The 22452-nt window shown below is 36.5% G+C and overlaps 1 protein-coding gene across 19 annotated transcripts in view; it reads right to left on the bottom strand.

The window, feature by feature from the left end:
* Window positions 1-357: 357 nt before the first annotated feature.
* LRRC4C (leucine rich repeat containing 4C) overlaps window positions 358-22452 on the bottom strand; it is a 515374-nt gene continuing 493279 nt past the window's right edge. For 18 of the 19 annotated variants that reach the window (XM_080594596.1, XM_080594586.1, XM_080594588.1 and 15 more), the window contains one exon: window positions 358-2472. In XM_080594596.1, coding sequence (XP_080450722.1) covers window positions 514-2430 — 1917 coding nt within the window. In that variant the 5' untranslated portion in view covers window positions 2431-2472 and the 3' untranslated portion in view covers window positions 358-513. Of the gene's footprint in view, window positions 2473-14487; window positions 14576-22452 lie in introns of all 19 variants that reach the window. The other variant, XM_080594585.1, reaches the window with a different exon arrangement.

The raw sequence follows: 22452 nt of genomic DNA, 5'->3' as shown, positions 1-22452 counted from the left end.
CATGGAGAAAAAAAAAAAAAGTTTGCTTGTTTGTTTTGCTCACTTGTAAAGCTGCTGCTAATATTCCATTCCCTGTTGAATAATTTCAAAAAGGGCATGAGAAAACAAAAGAAAAAGAAGAGAAAAAGAAGTGACAAAATAGACCGAATCTCACCACTAGAATTCACCATAAAAATTCCCAAAGTGTAACAGAATTCTTACAAAATTTCCTAGACCAGTTCCTTTAGGGAATCAAGATCTCCTATGAAAAATATGGCAAATGGGAATCAGGGTTGGCTGGGAAGGAAAAAGGGAAGGAGGAGGGTAAATAAGTGCAGCAAAAAACAGGTTCTGAGGAATACACATAATTTTGTCTGCTTTAGATCACAATAGAATTTTTAATAAATAAATTTCTTTTTCTTTGTAAAGACACTTTTTTGAAACAGTAGATTTAGCCCAGTCATTTGTGTCATTTGCTTTATAAACCATCTTTTTTTTTTGTCCCCACCCCCACCCCATAATGTCTTAAATGTTTTAGATCTGAGTCTCTTGTACATTGTCTTTTGAGTTCATTCGGATCAATAACGGTTCATGCACTGAACTGTGTATTGAATTTATTGTGTTAACTGTTGTTGTGTGGTTGAAAGGAGACTTATAAGAGTTATAGTGATTTAGGTGCTCATGCTCTATTGCTGGCATGGGCAAGTGACTCTCTATGGGTGTGTCACCTGTAAGCTCATCATCCACATTAATGATCTCTACAGTCCGTGTTGGAGCATGATGGTTCTGCCGGTGATGCTGTTTCCTCATTTTGTAGAAAATTACCAGCATCACAGCAGCCATGAGAGTGATAGCCACAAAACAACCAATTATGATTTTGGTAGTCTTCATAACCTCATCTATTCCTGGGATCCCGTTGTTTGCGTCCGTCACAGGAATGGTGAACGTTTTTTCTGTTGATCTTGTGCTCTGTGGAGTGAGTGAGGTTGTCATGTTAGTGGTCTCCCAGTTGGTAACTGGTGTGGGCCCAACCTGCTCTGTGGTCTGTGCCTCATCCTGAGAAGGTTCCACAGTCTCTACTGTGACAGTTGAAAAGTATGTGTAACCAGGGTTATCCAGGGCAGTCACATTCAGTGTGGCAGAAGCTGTGGTATTCCCAACAGAGTTACTCACCATGCATGTATACAAACCCGTGTCTTGCACAGTTACCTTTGTAAAATTCAACGTGCCATCACTGAGCACAGCAATCCGAACTCTGTATGCCCCATGTGTCATAACAGATCCATTTGGAGTAATCCAAGATACAGAGGTCAGGGAGGTTGATGCCCGGCATTTCATCTCTGCAGCCATGCCTTCTGTGACGTTGAGGTCTGCTGGTGGCTCCACTATGACTGGAGCGTAACACGTGAAGTAGTTCAGGTCCAGCTCACCAATGTACCTTCCTTTCAAACTAGGAGGTGTGTGGCAACGGGCACAGCATGCAGTATTGGAGGGTGCCTTGTCTTTAATCCACCAGCTGAGCCAAAGGATATCACAGTTGCAGTTCCAAGGATTGTGATGCAGGTGGATCCTTTCTAGACGGAGCGGTGTGAACAGGTCATGAGGCAGTAGTGTTAAATTATTGTGTGCCAGATTGATCTCCACAAGTGATTGAAGGTTATCGAAAGCATTCCTTTCTATCACTTGAATCTGAGACTGTATCATCCACAGTTTCTGAAGATGCATTAACCCTTGGAAGGAACCTGGCCGGATGGCAGTCAGATGATTCCCAGAAAGATCTAACTCATCCAGTTTTACAAGTGGGGTGAGGTTAGGAATCTCTCGAAGATTGCACATGGCAAGGTTCAAATACCTCAAGTTGGACAGACCTTCAAAGGCACCTTCTGAGATATATGAAAGCCTTTTCAATTCTCCCAAATCCAACCTCCGGAGAGAAGGAATTCTGTTAAAAGCATAAGAAGGAATGCTCTCAATGGGGTTGTTTCTCAACCAAAGTTCCTTCAGTTTTGACAGGTATACAAAAGCCCCATTCGGGATAGTGGTCAGACGATTGTCAAAAAGTTCCAAAGTATTGAGATTGGCCAGACCATTGAAGGCCCCTATTTCAATTGTTCTGATGTGATTCCTGCTGAGCTGCAGGATTTCTAGGTGCCTCAGATGCTTGAAGCTATTCACTTTAATGATTTGGATCTGATTCTCATGGAGGTTGAGTAACCGGGTGTTGGTGGAGATGCCGTCTGGCACGTCTCTCAGATTTTTCCGTACACAAATCACTTTACTGAACTGGTTGCTGCAGGAGCAGACAGAAGGGCAAGTTTGAGCCCTCACTAGACCAGCCACCACAAGAAGCTGAAGAGCCAACAGCACCACAAGCAGGGGGTCAAATAGGGCCCTGTTAAACCTAGGACCTATCATTATCTGCTGTGGATGTAAGGTCATCTTGTTCAACATTCATAATTTATTTGGTGTTGGTCCTTCTGGAATTTCAATAGTCTGAAAAAAAGAAGGGAAAAGGAGAATATTAAATTAGTCTCAAATACTTAAATGTGCTCTCTAAACAGAGAGACTTCTCAAGTCCTTTCAGTCAACTCTACCAATTTCATCAAACTGTAGTATGAATAGCTATACAAATTCTAATATTTTGTTTCCTGTAAAGCAATGCAATGAGATAGGAAATATCCAGACACTAGCTTTTCCTGCTCATTCCAAAGTATAATGCACGTAGCTTGATGGCAGATAAGTTCAACCACACTGCATACCTATGAGTAATGTTCTAACTCAAGAGTTGAAAGAAGTGTCAAGAACCTCAAAAAGCAAAAATGAGTAAGATAACAATCATCAGAATATTCAAGGATTGAACTTTGTTAATATTAAAGTAAATCAAGACAAGAAATAATATGAAGGCTAAATGGAGACTCCTGTTTTTATTATTATTATTATTATTGGTGAAACTATTTATCTATACAAATGTGATTCCTGCATCAGAATCTGACTGAAAGTAAAGCCTTTAATACTGAATGTAGCAGATCATGGAAATGTTAGGGCAAGATCTTGCCTATTTCAGATTTTAAAAATAAAATACAAAAGAAACATGCTGAGCATCAGTTCTTCCCTACTGTTAAACAGTATCATCCAATTTCATGATATTTCCTCCTCAATTCTTTAGTTTGGCACCACGAGCAGCAGAGAAGCAAGCATTAGTAAATGTGTGCTGAACACAGAAATAAGAATAGCCATTTAAATGCTGACAAATATCTCTGTAGCTGCAGAGTGGACAATTTCATTAGTACCTCTAAAAAAAATCCTACAGTTGTTACTATAAGGGGGAAAAAGGCCTTTACCCTACAAATTATCATTCTAAGTCTTTCAGTACTGATTCCTCTGGGGTAATTCTTAAAGCCTCCAGCCCTCAGTTCATTTTCAATCTTCTGCTCACTACAAGGTCCCTCTGCTGTAGAGATTAATGAAATTTCCTATAAATCAGCCAAAAGTGAAGTCTTATAAATTACATCATGCTTAGAGCATATTTATAACCTAGAGCACCCAACTGCATAATACATGTATTCAGTAAAACAAAATACTAAAAGGCAAAAGCTTTCTATTCCAGCCTTTAAATTGTTTCATTGTGTGTGAAGAAGCTTTATTTCTTTAAAAAATAAATAATTATTAATAAAAAACCCATAACTTGCATCTTCATAGCAATTCATTTAATGAAAGACTTTTTCTAATTATATATTCAGACAATGTATTTTTCTGAGAATTCACTTTTGCATTTTTTTTTAACTTGTTATAATGGTTCAAAGCTAGCAAGTGTTCTCATCTCACTTCTAATAATTCACTGCAGAGAAAGCCAATATAATGGCTTAAATACCGGTGAATGGGAATTGGAAGATCTGGGCTGTTTGTTTGATCTGCTCTGTTAAGTGCTATTTATAAAGCATCAGTCTTGGTATGAAAGATTCATGAAACTAATGTGTTTTGCAACCTTGAGCAAGTCACTCAACTTCTCTGCCCGTGGCTTAACTTTTGCCATATGATCCTGGATAACCTCGTGGCTGTAGCATTAGATGCTCCTGCTTCTCCGTCTGCCAATACCCATACTCCTGAACATTGGCTTCATGGGTTTAGGGTAATGTACTAGACTTTGATGAGGGGTAGCTGTTGTACACACGTTCCCTTTTACTGCAGGTTTACAAGCATCTCTTCAGAGGCGCTCAACACAATATATAGAAACACTCCCAAACTAATCCCTAAAGCTCACTAAAAGACAAGTTCTATTACACAAACAATCCACTGTAGTACAACTATCAGGAAAAAAAAAAAAAAAGCTTTGAAAAGGACCTGTTTCCCATTTGAATTAAATTGGATATTTATTTATGAATTGATCAATATTGATTTCAGACTTCTTAGTTAAGATCTATGATCCATGAATTTTGCTGTTGAATAGTTATTAACCACCTTATATGATAGTTAATGTGACTCTATTAGCATTTTTTTTTGTCTCTGGTTTTGTTTTACTGGGTAGATTTATCTTTTTTTTTTCCTGCCTCATTTTTTAAAAGTCTTTTAAAACTTATTCCTTAATGACTTAGACTGAATAAATGCATTATCAAGTAATAAAACAGATGCAGAAGCACACCAAACTAATTATTCTACCATCACACTAGTGTAATGTTATTGTCTTCACTGTAACTGAGACGAGAACTCTGCTCTGTCAAGCTTCAGAGCTGCCAGTTATCCTTGTATGGCTGGTGGGGCATGGAGAGCACAGGGAGCACGTGGCTTGCAGAGCTAGAGCAATCTTTTACGTTCTATAAACCTATCTCATACCCATGCATCATTACAGGCCAGCTTTGCAACATACCATATGGGTTCTCTAACTTTCTTTTTGCTACTTTCCACTCTCATTCCTGTATCCTGAATAACCTGAAGGAGCTGGAAAATGATGGGATTAGTAGAACAAGAAAGTGTAGCAAACATAACAAAGGTCATGGGAGAGTAAGTATCCTCAACATCAGCCAGCATATGCATAAACTCCTTTCAGTTGCTTTGCCAGTCTCCATAAAGCCAATCATTTCAACTGCAACTTTCAAGCGCTGCAAGGCACTTCCTTCCTGTTCCAACTTCTAGCTCCCACCATCTCCCACCATTTCCCTAATTCACTCCCTTTATCCAGAAAACCTTCCCTTATATGCATATATGCTCCAAAGTTAAAATAAATAAATAAATAAATAAAAGATAAAAACATTTTACATGAATACTGTACTGAAGTACAGGGAATCTGACGATATGAAAAGCTGTCATGGTCAGCAGAAGCTATGCCAGGCAGCTTCTTGCAAGTCCTCACTGCCAACCTGCAAGCTTTGCATGTGACTAATAGGCTAATATACTGCAGTGAGAATTCTTGTGCTGTAGGAATGTATTTAAAAAGCTCCTTTTCTTTTATACCGGTAGCTTTCCACAGCTCAGAGCTTAAGTATTCAGGAAGTCTTTGTGCAGTCATTTCACATCAGAGTCATTTCAAATATAAATAGTCTGGAAATACCCTGGGAAAAAAAAATAGCCAGTGCAAAAACACAGTAGAAAATTCATTTAAAGCCTTGAAGAACATTATGGAAATATTTTAATGGGCTTTACATAAAGACCCATCTGGAACTCTGTACTAGAGTAATTTGCTATTCAATATCTGTCTATTATGCTAGAGACACATGAAGTTTTAGCTTTATAAATCCGCACATGGAACACAGACCATCAACCAGCTTCTTTAGTCTATCTTGACAACTCTTTGTCTTCTAAGCATTTTTTTTTCGTCTGTCTAGTACCAAAATATCAACTCTGTGGTCAATTCAATAACACTAGTGCCCTCTGCTGAATACATTTAAAATTTGTTTAAAATATCCTTACTGTTCCATCCATTTTCCAGACACCATACAATTATAAAACTGTGTTTATGCAGTAATGTATATTTTCTTTATGGTAATGGAGACACACATGCACACATATATATAGCTATTTGTTTTGTTTTCTATTTCCACAGAACTCAGAAAGTCTTTACTCAAATAGACTTCTGATATGCATGTTCTCCTCTCTGTAGCTTACCTGATACGTAGTCCTGATGTACTACACATTTTCCTTTGAGCAAAAAGCATTGCCCTCTTAAGTTCCAATGCAGAAGATGAAGCAAGGAATGACAAAGCTAGTCTGGCTCTACAGAGACATACAGTGCAGCTTTCCTTAGGGACCACTTGAAGGATGCAGCAGTTATGCTATTGAAACGTAACTTTGCTGAACATGCGTACACAGAGATGTCTTCCTTATGTGGGCATTGTAGTGGAACCAGTGGTTCTTTTTTTTATTATTTTTTTATTTCTTTAATTAGGTCTTAAGCCTGATATGCTTCTTTGATCACTTTTTGTTACTTTACCAGTATAATGTGACTACATTCACTCTGATTATTGAGGGATTTTCCTGTAATGATGGACTTTGATTACAAAAAAAAGAACTTCAACACCTTTCCCAAAAATCTATCTGATGAGGTATGCAGGCGGCAAAGAAATTTTCCCAAGTTTGAGTGATCCCTGGCTGGATCACTCCAGTTTAGTTGCTGTTGGCAACTCATCTTTAGTTTTCTACGTAGTCTGTGGGTCTATGAATAACAGTCTCAGCAGTGAAGCAGCGTGGTGCAAAGGCTGTAGCATTAGCCCAGTATATGGGTTATGACACAACATAATCTAATACACATCGGTTGGTGCTGTATATCTGCCTTAAAATTGAATGAGATGTGATGCTATATGTCACTGCATTGAAAACATGATGAGAACATCAGATATCAGGTGATTAAATTATCACAGTACAATTAAATCTTCACAACTCTCCCTTAGGTTCATGCCAGAAATATTCTGGATGAGAGCATTCAGATCACTTTTTATAACTAAATTAACAAATATGTGGCTACATTAAAAAAAGGCACCTTTGGTTCACTTTATATAGCAGTTATATATGCTGTACACCACACTATTTTAAAAAGCTTATTGAAAGAAAAACACGTTGCAAAGATATCTGCACTTTTTAGAAAATAAGCCACTCTAAAATTACAAATTAAATGGCAGATTTCCAAGCATATGAAGAGGAGCTAGATGCATCAAGCAGCTTATTATGCTGGAAAGTCTCTCCCAGTAGTATCAGCACTGGAGCATGCAAATAGTTTCTGTATGGAACAGAGCACGGCGTACAGTAATAAAATAGGTCTACACCCCAGGATGACCTTATGCAGAAGTGACTCTTTTGCTTCTCTTTTGAGGAATTCTGACTGCTCTGAGTGTGTGGCTGATCCCCTTGAGGCAGCAATGCTGAGAGAGTTTCAGCGTAGATACTAGGAGACAAGCACACAATCTGTTTTAGCTGCACAAAATGCTAAAACACAGAAGGGCAAACTCCGATCCCTGAACAGAGACTGAACTGTGGGCAGGGAGCTCCACTGGGGTCAGAAATCCTCCACCAACATCTGCTCTGCAAATGCTTCTGCAGCCTCAGATGTTTGTCCCCATATGGCTGTGAAGGGTTGGGCTGATGAAAACACGTTGTTACGAATTCACTCACCATATCCTCCTGTCCTCCTTCCTGCCTTTTCTGTCCTGAAATTCCTTTCCACCTGGACGAACCCCAGAGGACTACTGCTCCTCAGTTCAATACAAGTACAAACACTTTTCATGCCGTTCCCTGTCCACATACAGTAAAACAACACCATTTTTTTTTCTTCATTGTCTTTGCTGCCAACAGAGGAAAACATGCTATGTTCTTTACTGAGCATTACAATACTAACGACACAAAATCAGTAAATAGACTGGGCTAAAGCAGATCTCATGTCTTTTCTTCCTAGCCTTATTTTTTTTTTTTTACCACTGCAACTATATAGCTGTGCATCTTTTCCTCCATTCTTAAAAAATCTCTTTTCCCTTTCCACTGCTATAGGACTTTAAAAGTCTCAATAACAGTTTAGGGAGCCATTGCAATAATGCCTAAAAACCTGGGAGGTTTCAAAGCCCAGCAGCTTTTATCTATTTGTTTTTTATTTTATTTTTAGTTAAATACAGTGGAGGCCAAAGAAGCAGCCCTGCGATGCAAACTGATTACACATGAGACCAAATAAATCAAGACACTCACAATGCAAACTATGCTCCTCTTTGCATGTTTCACTGCTTTCCTCTCAGATATCGTCAGGATTTCCTATGGCCCCTTGAAGCATGTAAGTGTAGGATGCAGGGGGGATATTGCTGTACCATGGATGCATTCCAGTTTTCTTCTGAACATCCTCTTAAGACTCAGCTGAATCACTAAGACACTGACCTGAAAGACCTAAATGCAATTGGACACATTCGATCCTCCTAAATCACCATTCATTTCAGGGGAGTTCAATCAAGGATGAGTTTGATCCAGTCTGCCTTTTACTTCTCTTCTTTCATTTTGTTATATAGAAAACATCTTTATTTCTTACCCCTCATTTTCCACCATGATTTCATTGTTTCCTCTTCCTAAGATTTTTAATTTTCTCCTTAACTTCAGGCAACAGAAATGAACATGAAATAGATATTTTTAAAATGAGATTTTTAGCGCACATTGGTCCAGGCAGGAATATTCACATTTTAGCTGGAAATAAAGAGATTTCACAGAGTTTTAAATTAAATCAGTTTGGCATGCGCCTTTATTTATATATCTTCTTTTACTCCCAAGCTTGACTTGTACTTTGTATCTTCAGTACAACTGAAAACATTTGCTAATTTATAGGCAATATGAATGGGTATTTCTTTAGGACATACTATTTTTATTTAGAGTAATTTTTTATTTTCTTTATTGATCATTGTACTTTGCCTGGATGTCACCCAAAGGGTGGAAAGGATAAAATCTCTCTGTTCAGACTACTCACAGTTGTGTGAATGGAAGCAATCTATGAACTGTCCACTATGAAAGAGCTTAAATTCTTTCATAAAAGCCATCAGAATAGAGCTTGGTAATAGTCCACCCAGAAACATTCTAGAAATTTAATTGGAATTAACTTTTAAAGTGGGTTAATTATATTGCATTAAATCTTTGTGTGGACACTCTTATTTAGAATTTAATTTAAGCTAAATTGAATCAAGGCCACTGTAATTTCAATTAAGAGTGTCCATAAAAGAATGTAATGCAGTTTAGCTAGTCCCTTTTCAAAGTTAATTTGGATTCATTTTCTTGAGACCCCATGTAGACATTAGGAACTTTCATTCTGTATTGACTTGGGCTCAATTCAAACCAATTACATAAAGGTAAAAAGGTTTTCTACCACATCACCAATCCCTTGGGTTATTCAAGTCCCATTTTGCTCTTCTTCACTAATTCAGTTGATAAAACACCATTTCTCTGAACATACTATTTTGCTTTCATCTTCTATATTCTTCTAGACAGATATTTATCTGGGGGGAAACCAGAGAACTGTACAGAAGAAATTTTGCAATAGCCCTGATAACAAAATTCTTTTAATTAGTTACAGCAGCATGTCACTACATCCCGTGTGCCAAACATGATATAAACAGAAGTCATACAAGCACCTTCAGCATTTCACCTGAAGGTGTGTTATTTCTTATACCAGAAATACCTCAGTGAACCACTATTAAACTGCAGTATATCTATAATTATTGGAAGAATGATTTCTTAATCTGTGTTTGGTTTATTATCAAAACAAAATCACAGTTCCCCTTTTTTGGAAGGCATCTGCGAACCACAAACAAATTAGTATAAAAGCAACCCTTAGTAAAAAATTATATGATACTCTAAAGCCGTGCTCCAAAACACTGCAGTCTTCACTCCTGTCACACTGGGGTCATTATTTTGGAACACTGTAGTACTTCCGTGTTTTTAACAGACTAGCAGTGATTAAAGACATCTATTTAAAGGTACTACAGTAATACTTCATTTCGAACAAACTACTTTTCGTTAGGTAGAATATTATCAAATTTTACAAGGAAATAATAAATCCTACAAATTAGCATCATTTCCAAAAACATGCTACAAGGTTTTAAACTATCAGGCAAAAATTGGGAGGTTAGGTCTATAGGTTAATAAAATGCCGTGCATTTTAAAAGATGCAAAGGCAAAAAACTGAAAGACTGATAGAAACCAAGACTTTAGCCCTGATTCCTACCCAAATGTTCTCCCTGCTCACAAACTATAATACAGAGATGATGGAAATGTCAGATCAGACCACCACATAGTCTAACAAGGCATATGCAAATATAACCAGTACAACGAAGATCAACAGATAGAAATGAGTATAAGAGCATATACTAACCCTTAAGAAAGTTTCATCCTAATGTTATAAAATTAGAGTTCAGATTTTAAAATCAAAAGTGATAGGATTTAACATCCTTTCCTAAATCACAATATGCATATTAATTTATTGAATATGCAAATGGTGAATATTTTTGTTAGCAATACAAATCATCCTTTGATCCTTGCTGAGTTCCTGACCTCAGTAGCTAATATAAACTAGTAGACAAATTTTTCAGTCTGATAAAAATACAGTGCAGTTGTGAATCAGCAATACCTTCTATACATTGGCAAAAGGAATGCTCAGTAAAATTTGAAGTCATTTAGAAAAATATTAAGATTATTTTGAGATTAATAAATCAGAGGATTGTCCACATCAGTGGCATACAGAATCATGTCTGGGCTTTAACAAGTGCAGTTTTTCAAAACGCATTTTGTAACGTGTAAAACAGAGGAGACTGACGGATGAAAGGAAATTATATTAAAGCAGCAATGCAAAATCTTCACTAATGCTTTTTGTGGATTAATTAAAACATATCTGCCTAAATACATCTATGCTGTAATACTGTGTTAAGAAAGGTGCTTTCCTATTTTAAGATACGAATTATCAGATGTTAAGCTGGAGAAGTGCTGGATAGGTATTTCATAACCTTGGTAACTATAGACTGTATTGCCAGTATGCATTATTCTAAAAGATGTTCTGGGAGAAACATACCCAGCTAATAACACACTAAAGCACCAGAGTCCATTTTGCATCATTGCATTTGCAGTGGCTAACTGAGTCCAAATTACTCCCTCATTCTGTTAATAAACAAAGAGACAAAGAGAAAGAGAGACAGGAGATAAAAAGTTAAGGCTGTGAATAGCCTCGAGTCTGGCAAATGATGGTTAAACTTCTTGTCCTTGGTAACTATGGAAACCCCTTAAGGTAAGAGTGAAACACAGGCATTTTCTGGTCTGCAATTTACAAGCTGTTTATTTAATTATGAAGGAATATGAAACTGTTAGGGGCAATGCAATTATCATACTGTGATAGCATTTTGAGAGAAAAAAAATAGGTACAGAATATAATAAGAAGTTAATTTTTTGGAAAATTACTTGTTTTAGAACTTCTATGAAACTGCAGTGCATTGTTTTTTACTGAGAGTTTTTTTTTTTCTTTTTTCAAAAGGGTGTGAGTAGCCAAAATTAGTAATATGACATTTTGCCATAATATCCCTCAGTAGATTTATAGTAATTATGTCCATTTTAAGCCCCATGAACAAAACCAAGGTCAGGGTGTATTTCAGTTAAACCCTAGGTTTTACCAAAGTGCAGCACAGTGAGAATAGCAAGCACATTATTACCAGATCTATCACTGCTGAGCAATGAATAGGTCACAGGTGCTCTTGCATACACTATTTGTACACCTTTGAATACTACAAATGGGAAAATATTTTGACTCAATTTAGGAGGCAGCTAGTGAAATAAAATTAAGAGTGTACCTATGTGATGACTCGGGGGGGACTGTAACAACTACCTACAAGCATTTTCCTAGATCTGAACAACAAACTTTGACCTGGTACTTCTGTTTTTTGGGAGTTGCATGAATGTAGGGGCTACAGGGCCCTTTGCACACACTGGAAACTTTGGCAACAATGCATTGTTGCCTGGATTGTCTTAATAAAACATCACACATAAACACATCCTCACAATGCCTCTGAAAAAGAAATAAGATTATTCCAGTTTATGACTGAAGAAACTGATGCATTAATGCATTAAATCAGTTGGCAAAATTTAGCATGTGTCTACGTGATACTTCGCAAACATGAGATTCACACTCCATGCTGACTAGATGTAATGCATGTTGCTCCACATGACAGCCATGCAGTAACTCTTTGTTGCTGACCCTAAGCTAAGATGCCTCACAGCACTGCTCCAACCTAGCCCCAAAAGCACAAAGACAGAGTCTGCATCTGAATGGAGTGTGGATGAATCCCGCTCAGAGCAGTCCACGGGAGACTAAGTGGATATGCTATAATGAAAGTTGTCAGTAGCAGAGGCAGGACTGGGAGCCAAAACTCCAGAATCACATTTCTATTCAAATATGGACTTTATGTACATATTAAAGGGTGTGATGCTCAAGCTTTAGAAGACCAACTTGCTATGACATTTAAATCTGAATTTGATTAAATAGTAAAAAATATTCAGTCCTATTCTATAGATTCCTGTATTATTCTTACCATAGTATTTGCACACCTTCCAGAAATGCATTAAATATCCTAAATTTGACATTTTCATCTGCATATTAGAATTATAGAATCATTTAGGGTGCAAAAGACCTTGAAGATCCTCAATTCCAACTATCCACCTAACACTACCAAGTCCACTGCTAAACAATGTCCCTAAGCACCACATCCCCACATCTCTTAAATATCCCCAGGGACGGGGACTGCATCACCTCCCTGGCAGCCTGTTCCAATGCCTGAGCACCTTTTCTGTGAAGACATTCTCCATGATATCCAATCTAAACCTTCCCTGGCACAACTTGAGGCCATTGCCTTGTGTCCTTTCACTTGTCACCTAAGAAAAGAGACTGACACCCTCCTCTCTGTTTATACTGTGCTAAGTCTTATAGAAAAAATAATAGGTTACTTCACATTTTCACGAAGACTTGCTCTTTAAACCCAGGAATACATGTATATGTGATGGAATGTCTTCTCTGAGTAGACTGCTTATAGGCTGCTTATTGAAATCATTGGCAAAATTCAATGTATTATTACATAAATGTGAAATTCATAGCAGAACTATGAAGGTTGGCGTATATTTCTTAAATAAATGATAAGTTTCACTGTAGTGCTGTTTATCTGCTTCTAGTCAACCAACATGATAAAATTTCCAGTAACGGAAGTGCTGCCTGCTTGTTCACCAATTCAGATTCTGACATGCTGATGCAGTATTCTAAATTCATGGGTTGACCACTTTAACAAGATCTATGAGAGAAGTCATAGTAAAAACTGACTCCTACAGAAATCAATGGGAGTTTTGTCTTTGATTTCAGCAGTCAGGACTCCATCTCATATGTGAATAAGAATTTGGTATACCGAGTCAACTGCACATTACTGCTGATGTGAGCACTCAGACTTTGATGTCTTTCTTTTAGGATAGTTTTTAGGGAGATGGAAATTTAATTTTCATTTAATTAAAACTGTCACATAAAGTAAGTAGTGACTGAGCTAGCTAAAAAGACAGAGTTCACATGTGTGACAGAGTACTATGAAACAAAAGTAATTTAATATTATAAAATGTCAAGATATTAACATATTGGATTCCTCAAAGATCCCAAGCAATTATGCTGCTACTTTAAAAATGTAAAGAAAGAGAGTGAATCCAAGGTTTGAAACAAATTTCAAAATTATCTGTTCAAACCAGAATAAATTTGATAGCTGATGTTATTTGAGGATATAAATATGTCTGTAGTAACCCTTTCCATTTTTATGCTGACTTATATGGCAGTACACATGTATTTATTACAGACAGCAATGATACCATCTATTATTAAGGATGTCCAATATCTACCATTGTGAAATGCTGTTTTTTGTTTCTTAATGTAAATTTTTAACCATTTGCAGATGAAATGTTCCATGCAAGGGATATACCTATACTGTGGTCATTGAAAGTTTTACAGACATCCTCAAGGCAGCTTTGAAGCAACTGGCACCTTTATGGTAGTAAGTAATAGTAACAAAAATGCAACGTTATCGATAAGCACCCAAGTACTAAATTCAGGCTGCTTTTTCATTCTTTACATTGAGAGACACAGGGTTTCTATAAGACAAATGTGATCCGGTCATGTAGTTAAAGATAGTATCAAAACATGGGCAGCCAATGACGTTTGCATACAAATATTTGTATTTGTTTATGCATAGGTATACCTAATATGCTTTGTAAAATATAGCCCAAAATTATTTCTAAAAATTATGTTTCCTATTAGGAAAAAAAAAATAAAAAATTAGCTACTGATCCAGGCTGAGCACATCAAAAATAAAATTGAATGATAAAAGTACTAATGCATCCAGATCTCTCTGGCTGAGACCTATATCCTGGATTCTCATCTATACTCCCTACTGTACCATGGATGCATAAGGATAAGCACACTAAATATCTTCAGACAACCATTAGTAGTGGTCATAAGTATTTCAAGAAAATAAATTCATTGATAATGCAGACCTTCCCTGAAGCATGCAGAAGAAGACTTGTGGCATCATCAGGCACTCTATTACCAAAATATTTCATGCCAGTTCCATGTGGTTGTGGGCTGCGAAGAACAATGATAAATATAAGCGCTAAGAAATGTACATGCTAACATTGCACTGAAATACTGACACTGTACAGTGTATATATTCCCAGCACAGTTTTGCTTACAGACCTACATCAGATAGTAGGCCATTTAGTCTGGAAGCTTACATAAGTAAATGTAGAGTATCTTTTCCTATTTATTTGGTGTTTCTGACTATAACCGCTTGTGCAAGCGTGACTAATGGTGGCTATTACCAAGCAATTGGCTGCCAATATCTGACCTTGATCTGCAAGAATGATTTGAAACCCTGGATTCAAATAACTTGGGAAAAACATCTTCATTTCTTTACTCATACTGCTGTCCATAGAAAGCTCAAGACCTGACAAGACATAATACCAGCAGCTAGAACCAGTGAACACTACAGGAAGTTACATTTCACAGTGGAACTTCACAGAAGCACAGAAATCTCTTTTACTAGCCCTGATTTCTGGACTGGGATCTAAGTCTCAGAAGGATCTCAATGAAGATAGAGGAGCTGCTTGGTATCACGGATAAGGAGCATGAACAGATTTAAGAACTTCCTCTAATACTGCAGCCATAGATCTAAACCTGAGCTATCACTACGAGAGAGTAGATGATGGAGATTTTTTTTTTCAATATGTAGGCTCCTCTATGGCTCTGAGGAGGAAAAAAAGCACAAGTTGTATATATACAGAACATTCCTATTATTTCTTTTCTTTATAATTCTTTCCATTCCAGAAATGTGAAGGCAATATTTATCTCTATAATTCTATAGAAATTGGTCTATATAATTCTATAGAATTGAATTTGGTCTAATTCTCAGATAGGATAAACTGGCATTGCTCTATTCAAGTCAATGAAACCAGAATGATTTTTATTCTATCTGAAGTTTGTGTGTCTTGTTACCCTTTAAATTAGACTGATGCATTCTTCTAAACTATCAGAAGGTTTAGACAGCCAATCGCTAAGAAAATGTAGCTTTTATAAAATAGGCTTCAAATGGTAAAGATAAGACAAATGCTTTTTTAAAGTATGCAAATAAGGGAGATCTGTTTTCTGATTGCTGAAATGCTCAAAGAATGTTAATTAAGACTGGATTTAGTTTTAGTTCTTAAAACAAACAAACAAAAACCTCTCTTTTTCAAAATAATCATCTCTTCTTTTTCTCTTTTTGTTCCTTACTACCATAAAATACAGGGTTGCAATGGTGGCTATGAACTGAAAACAGCAGATATAGCCTGTGATGAATCAAGAAAGGTCCTTATCTCCAACCTTTATAATGTATTATGTCTGGGTGTACATGGGATTTAGGAGGCTTTACGTTGACAAATAGATGGTAATAGCTTACAGATATACACTGACTTTTATCTAGAAGTTCGCCTGTGAGCTTTAAATCCTACACTGACAAACAACATATATGGTATATTAGAATTACCTTATCCTCCACTTAAATCCAGCTATTTCTGAAGAGAAACAGAGGCTTTTTTACAGTACACCATGTTATATTAGGAAATACTGAAGACTGCTACCTTCAATTCAAACAGAAGGCAAACTTTTTAAATGTGGGGTATATATCTATGTTCAAATTTGACCTACAGCACCAGGGTAAAATTCCATACTGCTTTGGAAACTGCTTTTTGGAAAGAGGGCTTGACTTGGGATTTTTTCATTCACTTGTATCATGTTAGAGTATTTGTGTTAGTACAGCACTAGAGCACTGCTGTAGGATTAGCTTGGAAGAACAATCAGCTTTTACAGAATTGTTAAAATAGCTTCTCATAGCTCTCTGTCTTGTTCGGCAGATATAACAGATCTTTTTTCAGCATAGACAGAAAACTAGGTTTCCAGCATGAGGAGACTATTATTCCACAACCTTTAGTCAACAGTAACACATGCATACCGATAATCTATCAGTATTTGCAGAAGGATGTGATAGGCAGTCACTCTTATTCCTGACATCTGTCTTGAGTAAGCCAGGACATGACAGATTTCTTGGGAAAGAGTTAGCCATGAATTATCTTCTGTCATCTTAAAAGTGAAGACAAATACTGCAAAAGAGTAGGCATAATTTGGTAAAATCTATAAAAATTCAAAATCTGCTGATTAGACTGCTTTCGGCCGCTGATGCTTCTTTTCTTACAACAGGCACCAACTTAATGCTCAGTGGCATATACTGGGATTTAAAGTCTTCTCTGTAGGTAACCACAAGTACAAGACAGCAAAGCTATATTACAATCTTAACATCATTCTTTAATGCTGTTTAAGGGGGTAAAGCTTGCTGCTATTCCACAAAGCAGCCCAGCAATGTAACCTGCATGACTGCAGTACACTGCAGTCACCAAAACAGCCTTAATAGTTTCTCCTTAATATATTAAGGTACCATAGCAAGACACCTTCCAATTTAATTAAGGGTCTGCCAGGAACTTACAAACTTCATTCTTCCTTTTTAAAGAGTAAAAATCCTCCTTCTAAAATTTCATTTACCTGCAGTCTGGTGTCCAAGTTGTCAGCATTTTTTTTCCTGAAGTGCAGTACAAATTGCTAAGTCATTTTAAAATTATATAGCAGAAAAAAGAACTTTTTTTTTCTTTTAATGGTTTGGGGTGTTTTTCTTCTCACCAGGATTCCTCACATTTACACTAAATACAGCTTCATTTTTCAAAATGAAATTTAACAAGCAGTACTTACGAGTGAGAAAGGCACTTACTAGTCTAAATTCAATTGCTCTTCACTGCTATTCTTTATCTCCCAATTTTTACTGAAAGGCAAAGTAAGAACATACTAGGGAGTGAGAGGAATAATTTCATTAGTGATTGCTGAACAGACAATGCAGCCACAGCAGACAGTGCACCTGGAAGTTGGTATGGGGCTACTACTGTCCTCTTCTTGAAACTCTGTTTCTCAGATTATCGATTCAAGGATTTCAAACATGGATTTGCTGTACCTCCCCTGCAAACTGCAAGGAATAATGGCTGACTCCATTTACAACAAAAATGCTTTTACTTAATTTCTCTCTAAATATTGTGAACATAAGGTTTATAGGTGGATACAAACGCCAAAGAGATCATTAGTGATCAGTTTGGGCATTCGCTTTTTCCTTTCTCTCAGACATTTTTGTGCACTACGCGAGGGAGAGGCCTTGTGAAGACTTTGGGACTTAATGATGGTCATTGGATATGCCACTCTGCCCATTCCTTGCTGGCACAATCATCAATGACATCAATAATTTCAATGATCCAGATTTTGTACTTCAGCTACGGTGACCTCCCCCTGTCCCTGAAAAACAAAACAAAACAAAACAAACAACAAAAAAAAACCAACAAAAAAAAGCAAACAAAACGAACAACCACCAACACCACCACCACCAAATACTACCACTTCCATCTTCTGAATCCGCACTGAATTTTGTTTTCTTGGGACATTCATTTAAGAGGAAGCTTCCAGTTCAATTCAGTGCAGGAAGACCAGGTCATTCAACACAAAATTACAGTTATGGATGCTGAAACAGCACTCTATAGCATGAAGAATGCCTGTAGAAAGTCCTGACTGTGCTGTAATACTGTTTGCTGTCAAAAATAAAATTCACAGGCCAGATCCACAGCTTGTATAAATCAGTGTAGCTTCACTGGCACAGGATCTGGCTCACTGCATCCATTTAGATAGTTTCTCAAACCCCTGATCCTGCATTTCTATCCAAGCACTCGTAAAAAGCAACGGAGGGCGAACTCACTCACATTTAATAAATAAATAATAATTAAAAAAAAAAACGCAGTAAAAAAAGGATATTCCTCATCTCTTTGTTCACTGTTAATGGTATGCCTGTATTGTCACATACAAGAATGAAGATTAGGTTTTAAATATGTCTGGTAATTATTTATTATAGTTGTGTATATATATATATATACACACACATATTCATTATGTTCATATAAATACATATATTCATGAATATATTCATTATATTCATATAAAATTATTGAATTAATTATTTCTCAAAAATGCTTGAACTCAATCAACAACAGGGTCAAAAAATCCACCTGCAACTTTTTGTGTCTCTGTTCTTTAGAATGACTACTGGATTTGTGTCACAAAAAAACAACAAAGGGATGTTTCTAGGAGGTGTGGATGATGGTTCTGAGGAATTCAGTGTTTGATACTCATGGTGAGAGTCTTCTCTCTGGAATGAAGATATTAAGTCATTAAGTGATGAATTTTTTTTTTTAATTTTCATTTTTTTTTTACTCCTCTGCTGATGAATTATGACTTGCCAAAGCCATACCATAAGTAACTTACAAATTCAAGATAACATTGAAAGGCCCCCAGTTCAAGTTCACTTTTTTTTTCTAACCAATAATGTCTTCTAGATAATATTAAATCCACCTTAAGCTTACTTACACAATCAGGTAGTAAATGCTCAGTTGTTTTGAACCACAGATATCAAATGAATCACTCTGTCTTCCCTATTTGCCCAATTAGTTCACTCAAAGGTAAGTCATGCCATTTACCAATGAAGTGATTAAGAGGATTTCGAAAGAGAAATTGGGATGATTGCTTCTACATGTTTCTATTACATTGCTGCTTGTCATTTGTCCCCTTGGGCAAATGCCATACACCTTACCAATATCACATTCTCTTATGCAATATGCAGAAATCTCTCCGTTCTCTTTAAAGTTACAGATCCATCTTAAACACAAGTTAACAAAGTATAATGCAGAAGATCACAGACTTCCATTATCTTGAATGTTTGATCTTAATGAGGCCTGACTGCACTTCATCTGAGTTAGAACAAAGTTTGTGAAACGATCAGGACTGTATTAGAAAACAGCACCCATATTCTTTGATGTTTGATTCCTTTCTTATTCATACAAAGGCAAGTGTAAGCTAATAAATTTTTTCTTGTTACTCAAAGCAGCTGGTTGCAAAATCTGGAAACTGCAAAAAGGCTTTGCAAAGAGATTGCACTTCAAGATTGTTCTAAAGCTGATTGAAGGTCTGAAATTTATTTTCCAAAATGTATTTAAAAGGGCAATTTGCTACAGCTTACAGTGCAACTCAAAATGTTTGAGTAGGAAGAAAATTATTCATACTCACTTAAAAGGGCAGAATTCCAGGTTTTCTGGACATAAAAATGGCTTTTGCCCAAACAAATCATTCTTTTAGGGATTTCGTTTTTGCTCTACACATGCCTACGTGTAGTATGATATCTGTTGTACCTGAGCAATGCAAATCATCAGTTTTCAAGAGTTAAACTTACAGATGCTATGAAAAAACATCAGCACTGTATGTAGCATAGCATAAGCATTGCATGTAGAAATTGAAGACTTGTGCACATATATACATATTTTATAACTAGAGCAACTCCATGGACAAATGAATAATATTAGATGAAAGGTTTGTAACATTTTTTTCCTCATCAAATACCAAATAGACCTGCAATGAATAAAAGCTTTACTTATTCTTTTTCTTTTGTGTTGTTTTTTTTTTTTGACAGAGACTTGAGACTAGCATGAGACTCTAGAATTATACAAAATTTTGTTAACTCCACAGTCCATTTCTTTTTGCAATTATCAAGAGGCAGAATAAAAATTTTAGTATAAAATCTACTTGTGTGATTATCTAATAATAATAAAATTTGAAATCTAACTATGTGCAGACTTCAGTGAAATCTACAAAGTCAGCAAAAAGTACATTTTTTTTTTTAAATGTTAAAATGGTGTTATTTTTTCCCACCAATCATACACTGTCAAGCTATAGGATTGATCTGTAGCTGATGTCTCAAATGCAAGTGTACTGGAGTATCTCTGACCAGATTAGTAGGGGCAAGCATTTCTGATGACAAGAGAATAGAACAATAATTTAAGTTTTGCTTCAGTTCAGGAGAACTGGATGCTAAAAGCCCATCTTCTCCTTTTCACATTAGTCAAAGAACTTTACAAAGCTACAGATTCACCAATAGTTAGAGGGAGTCCTAAAAGCATAGTCTAGGTAACATATATTTGGATCTATGGAAAGAATTAAAGCCAATGGTGATGTAGAAAGGAATTAGAGATTGAACAGATGATACTTCATATACTGCCCTGTCTGCTAAGAACACTCCCATATTCCTAATGCCTCGCTCATGGTTTTTCAATACATAATGTTACCATACGGATTGTCGGTGTTGTGATGCAGATGCAGAGACATAAAAGGTTATAATAAGCAACGGGAAAATGGGATTGGCTTAGCATTAGTCTGATATACATGTTTTAATTCTATCACTGAGAACTAGCATGACCCTGAGCTTCGAAATACGGTATGAACTGGACAACTGGTCTGCCAAATCACCTGGGGTGGTCTCTGCTTCCTATCTGGGTGACTGGAGGATGAGCACTTGAAGGGCAAATAAAATATAACTCAAGTTTTAGTTTGCAATTGTAAAATACATCATCCCCATATAATTAAAACATTGTCATACATTTTTTTCTGCAAGCTGGGTACAGTAGTGAATAAATACATTCAAGTAGAATTAAAACTTGTCTTCTGTAAGCAGGTTAGGGATTATTTTACCCTACATGTACACTCACAGTGAAGCTGAGTGGTGTGCGCTGCATTTGCCAATAGCTGCAACTCTTAGGTGAAGAAAATACTTCTATAGCACAGTTAATGGAGTTATTCCTGCAATACATGTAGCAGAACTTTTGTGCTGTGATACTGAAGACTATAAATTTATACCCCGCTGCTGAAAGATGCTGGGGGGGGGGGTCATTACACAGTCTGAGCTGAAGCTGATTTGATCTTGAAACTCAGCAGAGTAGCTTCCTGACTCAAGAGCATAGTTATACAGTCTCTCTCTATAAAGGGTTGGGTTGCAAAAAAAAAAAGGGGGGGGGGGGGCAAAAAAAAAAAAGCTCATCTCAGTTAATTACTACAGCCATATCTGGCTCATTAGTGCCATTGACTCATGTGGTGCTAAAAAAAACCCACACAACTGTAAAGGTTGCACCCCAGCAAACTAAACATGAAAAATGCTCTTTTGTAATTATGAATGAAATAGAAACATTGATTTATGGTTAATTATTCCTTTGACCATCTGATATATCTATAACTTAAGGAGTAGGCAATGATAAAATACACAGGGCTTGCCAGAGAAAATTAATTTAAAATTAAATTTAATTAGAAGCCATGTTTTCTTTTTATTGCCTTCTTAATATTGCTTTTATTCACTTTTTTTCTTCATCTCCTTATCCATTCCAAAAACTCTGCCAATAGTATTTACTAAACAATAGCCTGTTATGCAATACAATGAAATGTACACAGTGGTTTTGATGTTAATAAACTATTCAGAGGCCTAGAAATAGTTTTTGCAGAGCCTAGGGATAAAAATCTAAAGAATTTAATTTCTAGAGACCTTACAAGTGACTTTTATATGTCCTACAAGATAACCCCAAACCACTATCTAAAAGAAATCATTTTTAATTAGGTTCTAAGGAGAAAATGATGGCCCCAGTAAAATCGTTAGAAAAACACTTTCCTTCCACAAGAGGTTCATTATACTCCATAAGTTTTTAGAAGAGAAAGAAATGCAGTCCTGTTCAATTTCTACAAGATCTCTATTCTTCTCGTCCCTGTTAAAAGCTACATCCAGACTCCCCCTCACTCATACATAGTTTCTCATACATCAGTTATGCATAAGCATAGGTACTTGGTGATGGAAAGGACTGAGGTGAAAATACTTCATTGTAATCATATCTTTAATTCCTAAAGTAGGAGTAAGGTATCTACCTAGTTTTGTGGATCTAAGCCACAGTCACTCTCCATGACTCGCTATTGCATTATTTACTGTAATTTTCAAGGAGTTTTTAAAGTCGCCTTATCCCGGGTTCAGTTGAGTAATA

The sequence above is a fragment of the Anser brachyrhynchus genome (genome assembly GCF_964034855.1).
Source record: "Anser brachyrhynchus genome assembly, chromosome: 5".
Classification (NCBI taxonomy): Eukaryota; Metazoa; Chordata; class Aves; order Anseriformes; family Anatidae; genus Anser; species Anser brachyrhynchus.
This window is presented reverse-complemented; position numbering and strand designations above follow the sequence as displayed.